The 12,548-nt window shown below is 50.2% G+C and overlaps 1 protein-coding gene across 1 annotated transcript in view; it reads left to right on the top strand.

Moving 5' to 3' along the window:
* The first annotated feature begins 1,181 nt into the window (after window positions 1–1,181).
* PLPP3 (phospholipid phosphatase 3) overlaps window positions 1,182–12,548 on the top strand; it is a 41,933-nt gene continuing 30,566 nt past the window's right edge. The window contains exon 1 of the mRNA XM_048312990.1: window positions 1,182–1,406. Coding sequence (XP_048168947.1) covers window positions 1,268–1,406 — 139 coding nt within the window. The 5' untranslated portion in view covers window positions 1,182–1,267. The remainder of the gene's footprint in view (window positions 1,407–12,548) is intronic.

The following is a 12,548-nucleotide window of genomic DNA, read 5'->3' as shown; positions in this document are numbered from 1 at the left end:
GAGCGATTAACCAACACAACAATCCCTCACCCAGCTCTCTCCTCACACTCATTCGATGAAGGTGGTGTTGCTGCTGCGGGAGGGCAAAGCCGCCACGGTTCAGCGATGGCACCTGGCAGGGTGGCACAGCCAAACCTCCAGCCCTGAGCCCAGGGTCGCCCCGCCGGGGTCTGCCAGGGTCTGTGGGTACCACACACATCATGTCCCCTCCCCTGTCTCAGCACACGGAACAGAGCTGGCGGGCAGGAAGTAAAAACAGGAGAAGAAAACGTTTACATTTATTTGTTGTTGGTTTTCTGCCCCTTGCACCGTTCCCAGCTTTCGGGAGTCCTCCAGCCTTGTATCGGTTGGTTGTTTTCCTTTCCCCCTGCACTCCTGTATGAACGCTAGAGGCTCTCTCCTCTCCTCTCCTTCTGGTCTGCGAGAGAAAACTTTAGTTCCTAACTCTTTCTTTTTTTTTTAAACTTCCCTCAGGAAAAAAATGTGGAGTTAATTATCTATGTAAAATGTCAGATGCAGGAAAGGGGCTGTGCTTACTTGGATATCCCATCCGAGGCGAAGTGACTGATTTTTTTTTTTTCCCCTCTTCTCTTTTTTTTTTTTTTTTTTTTTTTTTTTTTTTTTTTTTTTTTCCTGAGGGTAGAAGGGCCTCGCGAAATAAAAGTGCAGAACCGAGCCGGTGGCTCCCAGAGCGGCCGGGGCGGGCGCGGCGGGAGCCCCCAGCGCAGCGCAGCGGAGCCCAGCGCGGAGCCCACCTGCCCCCGGGGCAGCATCGCCCCTGCACCTTCTCCCGGACTGAGACCTTGATACATACATATACACACATATACAGACATAAAAATATATATATACACACACTTTTTTTTTTTTTTTTTTATCCTTCCCCCCGGCTTTTCCTCCAGGACTTTTCCACCGCCTCTGGGACAACCCGCAAACTTCTCCCTCGCTGCCCCTTCGCTGGTTTTATTTTTTGGGGCTTGTTTTGGTTTTTGTTCTGCTACTTTGATTTTTTTTTTTTTTTCCCCCTCTCTTTTTCCTCCTCTCCTTGGGAAGACCCGCCTGCCTCTCTCGCCTCCCGTGCCCCACCGGAGAGGCCGGGAGCGGCTCCGGCGGCGCGGGCAGCACCTCCCCGGCGCACGGCGTGCGAGCCCGGCGGCGCGGCGCGGCTCGGCGCGGCACGGCTCGGCTCGGCTCCGAGCGGCTCCCTGCGGCCCGGCACGGCCCGGCTCGGCTCGGCACGGCTCGTCCCGGGCGCTCGCCCCCGATAATGCAGAGCTACAAGTACGACAAGGCGATCCCGCCGGAGAGCAAGAATGGGGGCAGCCCGGCGCTCAACAACAACCCGGCCAAGAGCAGCAGCAAGAAAGCCCTGCTCATCTGCCTCGACTGCCTCTGCCTCGTCATGGGTGAGCCACCGCGGGCTCCGCGCCCCTTCTCCCCGCTCCCGCACCCCCACCACTCCCCGGGAAAAACTTTTGGGAAAGTTTGGCGGCGGGCGGACAGAGCTCGGCCGTGCCCCGGCCGCGCCGCTTCCCAAACAAAAGCGGAGCGGGGCCGCCGGGAGAGCCGGGCCGGGCAGCGAGCGGGGGAGCCGGGGAGCGGCCGGGCCGGGCCGGGCTGGGGAGCGCAGGGGCAGCCGGGGGTCCCCGCGGGGAGAGCCGGGCACGGCACCCCCGCACCCCGATCCGCTCATTGTCGGTGATACTCCTTTATTTGTGCCTCGCTGCCCCCGCGGCCCCGCTGCCGGAGGGTGGGGGAGCTGCCCGGGCGCTGCCGCGGTGCGCAGGGGGCACTGTGGGCTCGGGGATGCGCCCCGGGGGTGCCCCCGGCACGGGCCCCGCACCCGGCGCTGGCTCGGCGGCACCTCGGCGGCGCCGGGGCCAGCTCCAGGTGGAGGCAGCGCTCTACGGTCAGCCCGGCTCGTGTTTTGGTTAATAATGGAAAATAGCAACTCTCGCCGCTCTGGGGACTGTGTGTCGCTCTGCTGGCGGCTTTACCAGCGCTCCTCTCTTTCTCCGGTCTCGCTAAACTCACTCCTTTAAAAGCTCGGAGCGCTCTCGCAGCCCCTGGCTGAGGTCTGGGTTTGCCTTGCCTGCTTGGCTTTTGGAGATGCGATGGCTTTTGGAGATGCTGTGGCATGGAAGGAAACTGTCAACAGCGCGTCTCAAAAAAACTTTTTGCATTCCAAAACATCAACCCTTCCATTGTGGCCGCGATGCTGAATATTTAATTGACAGACACAGGCAGGGGAAATCAACTGGCTTCCAACAAAGAGATTAATAACACAACAGCACGTGAGTTTAATACTCCAGACACCACAGTCTTTAAAACAATTGTTTCTGCTTAGAGCCCATTTTTTAAAGACTGTCAGTTTGATTTAATTTTTATGCAGTTTATTGATCATCTGGTGTGTATTACGGGGCACTAATACATTAAGAGGAGAGGCATGGTTTTCTCTTTATATTCCCACAAGAATAGGGGCCAGTGCAGAAAGCTTCATCTTTTCGGATCTGGAAAAAATAAAAATACTTGATATCCCATATATGAAACTAATATAAGTAGAAACATAACTAGCTGGACTTACTTACTTAAGCAGAAAGTAGAATTCCTAGTAAAACAGCTGCTAGGAATCAGAACTTTTAAACTTTTATTTACGCAAGTTTTCTTAACTTGAGGCATTCCTGGCATGAGTAGGTGCTATTTGAATGGGAAAAGGGTTTTGCTTCCCATTCTCTGGGCTAAGGGTCCTAAATGAAAAAGCAGTTTGGTTGACATGTGTTATTCTACTTGTGCTAGTTTGGGTAAACAGGACTTACCAAGCATCACTGGAAAGTATTGTTAGCAGGGAATAATGTGATACAGCAAAACTGTGATTGTTGCTTTGTTTCAGGTTGCTACAGGTGGAAATCGGAAAGTAAACACCAGAGTTGGCTTGTTTAGGGGTTTTTGTTGGGGTTCTATGTTGTTGTTTTGTTGCTTTTTTTTTTTTTTTTTTTTAGGGTGAGCAGCATTTAAAAGTAAAAGCATGAATGCAACAACTGAAGGAAAGTTTAGATCTGGCTGATCACTGGCAGGTGAAGAGCATGGGTGGGACATGGTGCAGGAGGTGATTATGGGATGGAGAGCCCATGATGTGTGTTTGGGGATGGGCTTTGCAAATACACCCAGATCAGGAGTATCGGACCTGCTGGTGGATGACTGGGCATGAGTTGCTGTGAAAGCTGCCCCACTCATGGGAGACTTGGCTTGCTCTTCCCTGTGCCTTTTGCTAGGGAAGACTATGAGCTTATAGTTTCCAAGCACTTGATTCCCATTTTCTAGTAAAAAAATCCCCAAAAAACCACTTGGAAAGTGGGAAAAAGGTGCCTTAGCTGAACCCTTCCTGTAAGAGAAAGGTGGACAGGTACAAGTTGATGGATATTTACACATGCAGTGAGGAAGAAAAAAAAAAAAGAGTCCTACATAAGATAATGAGGAGCAGAATTGGGTGAAAGGACTTCTTTTGAGGTGGAGGGACCAGCAGAAATCTGCTGGGGCATGTGGGCGCATGGCCAGTGGCCTCCAGTGCCGTCAAACTGAGTTACGCCTCTTGAGCAGCTGCCCGAAGACATTCAGAGAAGCAGGGAAACAGAAGGCTTTTTCTCATTTGAGGACCACTTTAGGAACTATTAAAACTGGCCATTTGATTTGCAGAGGCCTGTGACGCTGCTCTGGCTCCTGCTGCAGGTGCTGCCATAATTCCGCCTTGAATTGGTTTTCTATGAAGGGAAAATGAAAAGAGTGAACTATGGCTGAAATGTTTTTCAGAAGTGACACACACTCTGGGAGGCTGTAGGTGTGTACAAACCCTTTGTTTACACACAAATTTAAACAAATTACCCAGAAGACAATTATCATAAACATCTAAGAAAGCCTGAATTAGTAAAGCTGAGCTATCAGGAGCTTCCTTCAGCTTTAATTTGGTGAGAGTCGTTAGAAAGATCTACTTCTGTCTTTCATCCTTAAGTAGCACAATGGTTATCTTGATAGCAAATGCATGAGAGGAAGATTTGTATCTTCTTTTCTTGGGGAGCAGAGTCATGGAGCCATGGGCAGAAGAGCGTGGCTGGTGGAGTGGGTTGGATGAAGATCCACTGGACCAGACCCTCCGTTTCTCCTGCATTTCCAACTTGAGTGGAGTTGGCAGGGAGCTGGATGTTACTGAATGACCAGCCCACTCCTCTAATGAGTGCACTTGGCACCCCTAAATCCCTGGTTTCTTGCATGAACGAGAGGTTTGATCGCCGACGCTGTGAACTTCCCAGAAACTCCATGCCCGTGCTTAACTCAGTAAAAAAGGCAGAAAAGAACTGAGTGTGCATTTATTAAAGCAGGTCATGTGAGGGGGGAAAATAACTTTCTCCATCTGCTTCCTCCTCTTGGGAGGGCTCTGTTTAGAGCAGTGGAAGATGCTTCCTGAAATTGTTAGGGCCACAGGCGAGCTCGGCGGTGTGGAAGAGTCCCCGCTGCCCTGTCCCTGTCTCCTGATCACTGCAAAACATCTGAAAATGTGGTTGAGGGGGTCTGGGCGGGTCTGAAGTTGCCCCTGCTGAGCTGGTTGGTGTCTTCACATTGTAGAGTGGTGGGGAACTCTCTGAGCAGCAAAACAAGAGGCGTGATGGGTGGACCTCACTCCACCTTCATCTGACCATCCACAGCCCATCCCTCTGCCACGGGTTTCCTGCACCTCCTGCCTGGAGCATGGAGTTGTTATTGGGGGGAACTGGGGTGACCCTGGCTGGGGCAGATCTCAGGGGACAACTTTCCTGGTGCCATGGGGTTTTGCTGTCCTGATGCAGCACTGCAGGGAGCTGCTGCAACAGCCACCAAACCTCCTCCTGATGCAGGAGACGTGGCCAGCTGGGGAAAAGCCTCCTGCCCTGACCCTTGAGGTGGGATATTTTGGAGCCTGGCCCCCCAGATGTAGCATCTAGGGTTAAATTTACTCCTCTCAGACCTGCTTTCTTCCCTTGGCGGGGACTCCTGGTGTTCAGCAAGCCCTGAGCAGCCACCTGTGCTCTGCTGACGGGTGCTAAGTCAAGCGTTTAATCTCGGAAGAGGGGAAGGCTGTGTCAGCAAGGGTGATAGGGCAGATGAGGGTCTTCAGTAGCTTGTATTTGTGCAGCTTGTGCAGGTAAAACAGCTTCCAAAAAGTCCTGCTTGTGCCATAAAATAGAAGGATTTCATCTGGCATACCTGCTTCTGAGGCTCGTGGAAATTGGGTTTATGGGAGCATATGTTTCAGGCTGGTGGGATGTAAACTGCACATAATTTACTGCCCTTCTTCTTTTCTGCCTCTAATTTAATTTTCTCTCTTCTGTCAATCCCAGTTAATCTGTACAACAGAAGTTTTACTGCCTTGGGGAGGTTTTTTGAAGCAACAGATGGATAGACCTCTTACAACCTTAATATCTCTGCAGCTTTCTCACAAATTTGGCATCTCCTGTAGCGAGCTTGATGCTAAAATGAACTTTTAAAGTAAATATTTGTGCTAGCTGGACCTTGACATGTTTATGTAAGTGGGGATATAATCTTGTAATTCGGGCTAACAGTTTAGATTACTCTTGACTTTCCTCTTCTGTGTAGAAAATTGTGTCGTCCTCCAGCTCTCAGAAGCAAAAAGGATTTGAGCTCTGCCAGGGGCCTTGTCGCTTCATCACGAAAATTGGTGCAAACAGGCCTGGGATTGTCATTTAGGTGTAAGGAGTGGGAGGAATTGGAGATGAGGGGTGAGGTTAGAGTTATGTGGGTCGTGTAAAGCTGGATGTGATGAGCTAAGCAGCTTTGCTTTGTTTGGGTTGGGGCTGTTGTTTTTTATTTTTAGGACTACCCCACTGCGCAGCACTCGCTTGTCGCGTGGGTGACATCTTTCTGTGCACCTGAAGAAGATGCTGAGCCAACCATTTCTTGTTTTCAGCAAGGGACAACAAGACCTGACTGTACCAAACCAGCTGGACAGTCCCAACCCCCGGTGTTGCCTTCTCCACGCTGTGTCTCCTCCATGTCGGGGAGGACCGAGCCCACACCACACAAGAGAAGCTGTGTGGGTGGACAGTCGTCATTGTGTTTTGAGCATCCCTAGGTGGGGTTTGGTTGTTAATGTTTATGTATCACCTCATACCTGTAGGATCTCTTCGGTGGCAGCAAGCTCCTGGCCAGGGATGGCTGCTCTGGAAGCGCTCGGGCAGAGGCAGGTTGGCAGAAGTGGCACCTTGGCATGGGATTGTTGTGCAGTTGGACTCGGCCATAACTTGGGTGTAAAGGAGCTTTTTTTGAGTCTGGAAAAGCTTCTTATTGAATCAACAGTCAGCGCCTAAAGCATGATACCCATCTGTTGTGCCTCCCTTGACAGACCGAAAGAGCCAAAGATGACTGGAAGTAAACGCGAGAGAAATATTTTGGGGGTGTTTGAAATCCACTTTTTTTGCATTTGCTTTGTGAAAACAAACAAACAAACAAAAAAAAGACAGCCAACCTATCAAAAAGAGATTATTAGTGACAATTATACTTGAGGTGTTAATTGCAGAACAAGGAAATGCTGTACCTATGGCAGACCGAGTCCTCAGGGGTATAAATCTGTTGGCTTTCCCGAGTTGGTGGAACCTGGCCAGCCTGAAGATGTGTCTCCAGGAAAAGCAGAATTATGTGCAACTGCTTCATGGCCAGGAGTGCTTTGAATCCTGTGTACCTGCTGCTGAGACAGGCAGGAGATGGGATCACAATTACAGCAGATGACATTTTTTAATTGTCTGTTTGTAGTGAGCACAGAAAATAATATAAACATCACTCCCAGATCAAACGGATTATTTTTATACCCTTTAAATCTCAATTTAATATGCATGCCTTTCCTAGGCTGCTTTGGTCTGACTCTCTTTGTCTGGATACAGGCTGGTGCTGTCTCTCCAGATGCGTGTGCTCCGTGTACCACCCAAAAATGGTTTGCATACCACAGCTGGGGAACCTCTGGCAAACCAGGGCCCCTCTTCAGCATGTGAGATAGGCAGGGTGTTTGTATGGCTCCATCCCTGCCTGAAATGCCTTCAAAGAGGGGAGGCAAAGGCCCAGCTCTGCTGCGTGGCTCGCTCTGGCGGAGCAGGCTCCATCCTCCCCGTTCCCTTCATACAATGCTCCCACTTCATCCATAGTAATCCAGAAGGGACCGTTGTGGTCTCCCGGCCTGCCTGGCCTGGAACAAGGGCCTGCCTGTTGAAGGCAGCGTGGGGAAAGGCAGCAGCCTTCAAACCCTCCTATCCCAGCGTCCACGCAGCCAGCGCTGGGAACGGCAGCTTCCCTGGCATCCCAAGGGGCTGTGTCCCAGCAGGGGAAGGAAGCAGGGAAACCCCCTCCCAGGATGTGGCTTTCCACCCTGCCAGCTGGGGTTTTGATGAGGGCTGTCATATATATATTTTTTTTTTTTTTTTTTTTTACATTTCTTCCTTTTTGTTCTGTCCTAGGGCCTTGTTCGGCTCTTCTGATAGGTCAGGTTTCATATTTCAAACAAAGAAAAAAAAAAAAGGCTCAGAAATGAGAATGATAAAACCTCAATGAAAGAGGTGAATTAAAGTAATCCAGCACTTATCCTGTAATTATAAAAGCCTGAAGTCAATTTTCTGAATGCACTTCTGTGCTTCCCGCCTTGCCAATGTGTCTGGAGGCTTGGCCCATGGCCAGCTTTCCCTCTGCCTTTCCAGATACCTCAGCTGGGTGGGTTTTGCCAAAAGCTTGGAAGAGGGTGCCCTGTGTATCACATCTCTTCAAGGATCAGCACAGCCCCTTTCTCAGAAGGGCATTTGTATCCCTTTCAAAGCCACTCCATCTCCGTTTCACTCTCTCCCATGGCATCCACCTTGGAGGGGCACTACCTGCTCCACAATTTTAGAGCAGGTGGAAAGTTCCTTCATGTGGATCAGGTGTCTGAGCCCAGGGATGTGTTGGAGCAGCTGTTGGGAAGTTATGCTGGAGAATCCCTTCTTGCCTCTTAGCTGTACAAGGCTTAGTTGCAACAGTGGGATCGTGATCAGCAGAAGCTGCTCCTCCAGTTAGACCTGAGGAGGCAGAATGCCACGAAAACCAGGGAATTTGAAGTGTCTCCGTTTGGGTTTTGATGCAAACAGTTTGAAAGCAAGCCTTAAGCATAAGTTTGTTACCAAGAGAATGCATGAATGAGTTTGAAAATTAGCTTTGTCCTGGCAGGTTTGGAAGTATTAGAAATTCCTATGGAACTCCATCCTGTGGAGTCGGTCACGTAAGTGGGCTCGTTTTTCACATGTGCTGGATGTTTTGGAGATAGAGGGTTGAAAACAGACTCTGCATCAAGTCAACTTATAAGCAGAACATATAATTTAACTCCAGAGCTTGTGATGCTCTGAAAATTCCTGTGCTCTTTGTGTTCCTGTTCTAGCCCTGGGTGTCCCTTGCCTGTAGATTGCATCCATACACAACCTTGTCTTCTTTGAGCACATGGTGCCCTCCAACAGGGCCAGGCTGCAGCTGCCAGCCCGAGCCCAAAGGGAGCTGCAGTTGGTCTGACGGTGACTCTGAGTCAATGGGGAGCGTTCATAATCCTCTGCTACTTTCCCATAGTTTTGCATCTCTTGTCCAGAAAGACATGAAAGTGTGATGATCATAGCACCAAGAAGCTTGGGAGGTGCCTCCAGGTTGTCTGATAAAACACCCCAGTGGGCATAGCCTATCATGCCCAGAAAACACAGCAAATTGAGGCTGGAGCAGCTGGCACTGCTGGGTTCGCCCAGACCTCGCCCAGAGGCGGCTGTGGCGCAGAGGTGTCCTTCACTGCTTCGGGAGCTTGCAGATGTCAGACTGCACCTCTTGCAGCCTCATCACCTTTGCTGGCTGCTGGAGCTGAGAACAGCGTGTTTCTTCCCTCCATGGCTTTAAAGAGAAGAAGTGAAAGTTACTGGTTAGTGGTTTTGGGCAGCCATCCTTCCTGAAAGAAGTGAGGCTCCTTCAGAGAGCTCCCATCTCCCAGCAGTGTCAGTCTGGTGCTGCACAAGGGGAGCAATGAGCTGCGGGACATCCTGCAACTGACTTTCACCTGCTTTTGCTGTAAATCACAGAAAATGACAGCCATTTCTGACCAGCCAGCAGTGCCCCTGTGTCCGAGCATGCAGGCACTGCACGCAGATACTAATTACATTGCTGTTAATTCAGCGTGTGCTCGTGCAAAGCTGAGACCTCATCACATCCTCCAAGCGCCCAGCCACTGAATTTGAAAGCCAGTGTGCCAAATGGTCTGGGCTTCCTGTCTCCTTGACACTCAGCAGGTTATTTATGACTTTTTTGGGGAGTGGTGTGATGGGCTTTCCTTTAAGCTTGGAGGAGCAGCCAGCCCAGCCCTGGTTATTGTTCCCACCCAGCTGACAGCGAAGTCTGTGCTCTGGTCTTTGTAGCAGCACAGCAACCGTGGCAACCAGTCCCACATCCCAAGCATTTTGAGGGCTTCCAAGGCTTTTCTGCAAGGCCCACCACCCTTTAAAGTGCTGGTTTCCAAAGGGAAAGTCGCAAACAGTGTGGTAAAATGCTGATAAGCAGGTCTGGTCAGTAACCACCGGGTGCATTTGTGTTCTGAGTGATGCTCAGGGAGTAATTTTGGATGGCTGGTGAGCTGATGGCAGGCAGCAAAACTCCTTTGAAGTCGATAGCTGTGAATCAGTTTGGTGTTAGCAGGTTTCTGGAGCCGCTCTTTGATCACTGATCAGATGGCCCTTGCTTTTTGGGGAGCTGCTTCTTCCTGAATTCACGTGCTGGGTCGAGGATCCCTGTGCCAGGCTGTGCTGCCCTGTGTCCTGCCCAGGCACGTCACGGGAGGTTTGTGCCTCTGGGAGTTTCTAATCTAGGGAGACAGGGAGCATGAGGGAGCAGCATCACCTCCGTGCGTGGGCAGGAGCTGGAGCCTGGCGAGGGCACACTTTGAAGGCAGTGTTTCCAGTACAGAGGCACCCAGGTGCCCACTGGGGCTTTCAGAGCTGCTGAGGTACCTCTAATTCCTTCCTGAACTCCCCATTGGAGCTGCAAACTTCACTGCTTCTGCCAGTCCTGCCAGGCCATCACCAGCCTCCCAAAGTATCTTGGAATCAGAGCCTCAGCGACTGTGGAGGAGTCTGTGACTGCCAGGGCTTGGGCTGAAATGTGTCCCTAGGGCATATGGGCACCTGTCCTGGAGCTTCCCACCCTAATTCCTAGGAAAACTTCCCTGGGTGGCTCTGTCCTGGTGCTTCCATGTTCTGCAGAAAAAGGAAACAACCTTGGATTCACCCACTGCAGCAGGAGCTGGCGTGTCCTTTCCCAGAATAAGAGCTGGAGTTTTTCAGGTTAAGGATATAGAGGAAAAGCTGCACTAAAGGCATCTGCCAGTTGATAATACATAACGAAAATGGATAATTCTCAAAGGGAAGGGCTTGGAGGGGCTTTTATCCTACTCATACTTGCCAGGCTGAGAAAAAATTCCCTTTGCTGCCTGACCACAAGGGGCTGTGCTTTCAGTAGAGAACTCAGGGGTTTTTTTGTAGTTTTTATTTTCCTTATTAGCTCATAAAAATTTGCAGCATCAGTTACTATCTCCTCAAATAATTCCATTTTTTTTCCCGCGTAATCTGGTCCAGATATTTTTTCATCCAGCACTCCTGGTTTCTTGACCATCCCTGCAGCTTTAGCATGCAGCTGTCATTCTGCTGCAGCTCCCACAAAGTGGCTGAAAACCAAGGTAACAGCAACATTTTGAGTGAAGGGGATGAAATGTGGGATAGGTTCAGCGTATTTCTTTGTCATTGTTGGAGTCCTATTCAGTCTGGAACTGAATAGGAGGCTGATTAGCATGTGGAAGCATTTCTAAAGCATTGGGCTGTGAGGGTTGGGTGGTTTGGATTTTTTTTTTTTTTTTTTTTTTTTTTCCTTAAAGGAGAAGTTTTGTGGCATTTATTTTTCTGACTGAGCTGGTGTGAATCTTTGTCAAATGCAAAACCCTTGAAAAAGCCAGACAGCATTTTGGAGAAAGCCTGTTTTGATAAATCACCATGGGCACAAAGAAGTTTTCCAGTGTGAAAACTCTCAGATGCACTGCAGAATCTAGGCATGCAGCATGTTTGAAATTGCCAGACAAGTGGGATAGTGTTTGGGATACACCAGGATTGTGGATATAACAACAAGTACTTTGCTTTTGCTCTCACTGAAGTTTTCTGCCACAAATGTATCCACAGTCTGAAAATCCACCTGCTTAAAGCTCAGGGTTTTTCTTTCACAGGGAAAGATGTAACACTGAGTTCGATTAAAAAGCTACCTGCAAGTGAAAAACAGCTTCTTCCCCTGTGAAATTGCTTCAAGTCCTGGGCCTGAGGCTGCTTTTGGAGGCTTTTCCCTTTAGTGTCGGGTGAGGTGTCGGGCTGATATTCTCATTAACACTCCCTTGCTGCCAGATCTGCTGTGTTTTCTCTGAGGGGTGAGTTTATTGCCTTGGTGCTCAGCTGCATCATTGCTAGAGCAGAGGTCCTTCCCTGGGAGTGCCGTGTCTCTGCCTTTTGTGGGAACGCAGGATTTTGGGGCGTTTGCAAGTTCCAAGAGAGACAGGAGACCCCATTGCCTGTCAGGAGCTGTATGGAAGTACCACACTTGTGCCCTGAGCTTGCAGACAGAGTGGGCAGTGCAAGAAAATGCATTTTATTTCTGTGTGCAGTGAGTGGTGGACTTGAGGTCCACCTTGAGGGCCTCAGTGAATGATGGCCTTGGGGCTGCGTGGAAAGCTCACGGCAGTGCTTGGAGTCAGACCCTCTTGGTGATGTGTGCATGGTCCAGACCTTGTGCCTGGGTTCCTTTGATGCCTTGTCTGGTTTCCTTTCAATTATTCCAGGTTAAGAAAGACAAAATGGTCTCACTGATGTGCCTTAATGTCACACAATGGAATGGTTTGGGTGGGAAGAGACCTTAAAGCTTGTCTTGTCCCACCCCCTGCCATGGGCAGGGACACTTTCCATCAGCATCCCAGGTTGTTCCAAGCCCCATCCAACCTGGCCTTGAACACTTCCAGGGATGGGGTATCCACAGCTTCTGTGGGTACCCTGTGCCAGGGCCTCCCCACCCTCTGTGTAATGCCAGCTATTGAAGGCTGATTAAAGCCATTGTTTAATTAAGGAGAACTCAGCTTCTCCGTTCACAATTCATGATTAAAGGATCTTTTGAAGTAATTCTGCAATACTTTCTTGTTCCCTGCCTTTCTCTCCTTTATCGTGGAGAAAGTTCCTCGCGCTGAGCGTGCCCCAGCTCCGCGGGCTGAGCGCTATTACGGGACCGCAAACCTGCTGGCAGATCTGGCTGCTGCCAAAGGCATCCCAACATTAAAAAGCCATGCAGAGGGGTGGAAGGGAGTTCAATCTCAGGATACGCTGATTTGGAAAGGGAATCCAAACAAAGAGGCTTTTCAGCAGAGGCTGAGGCTTGGCTTCTCTCAAGGGCAGTTTGGGCTTGGGGAAGCATCCGGGAGGCGGCGAGCGGAGCAG

Source organism: Corvus hawaiiensis, chromosome 9 (genome assembly GCF_020740725.1).
Source record: "Corvus hawaiiensis isolate bCorHaw1 chromosome 9, bCorHaw1.pri.cur, whole genome shotgun sequence".
In the NCBI taxonomy this organism is placed as follows: domain Eukaryota; kingdom Metazoa; phylum Chordata; class Aves; order Passeriformes; family Corvidae; genus Corvus; species Corvus hawaiiensis.
Note: the sequence above shows the minus strand (reverse complement) of the source record. Positions and strands in the feature narration are given on the sequence as shown.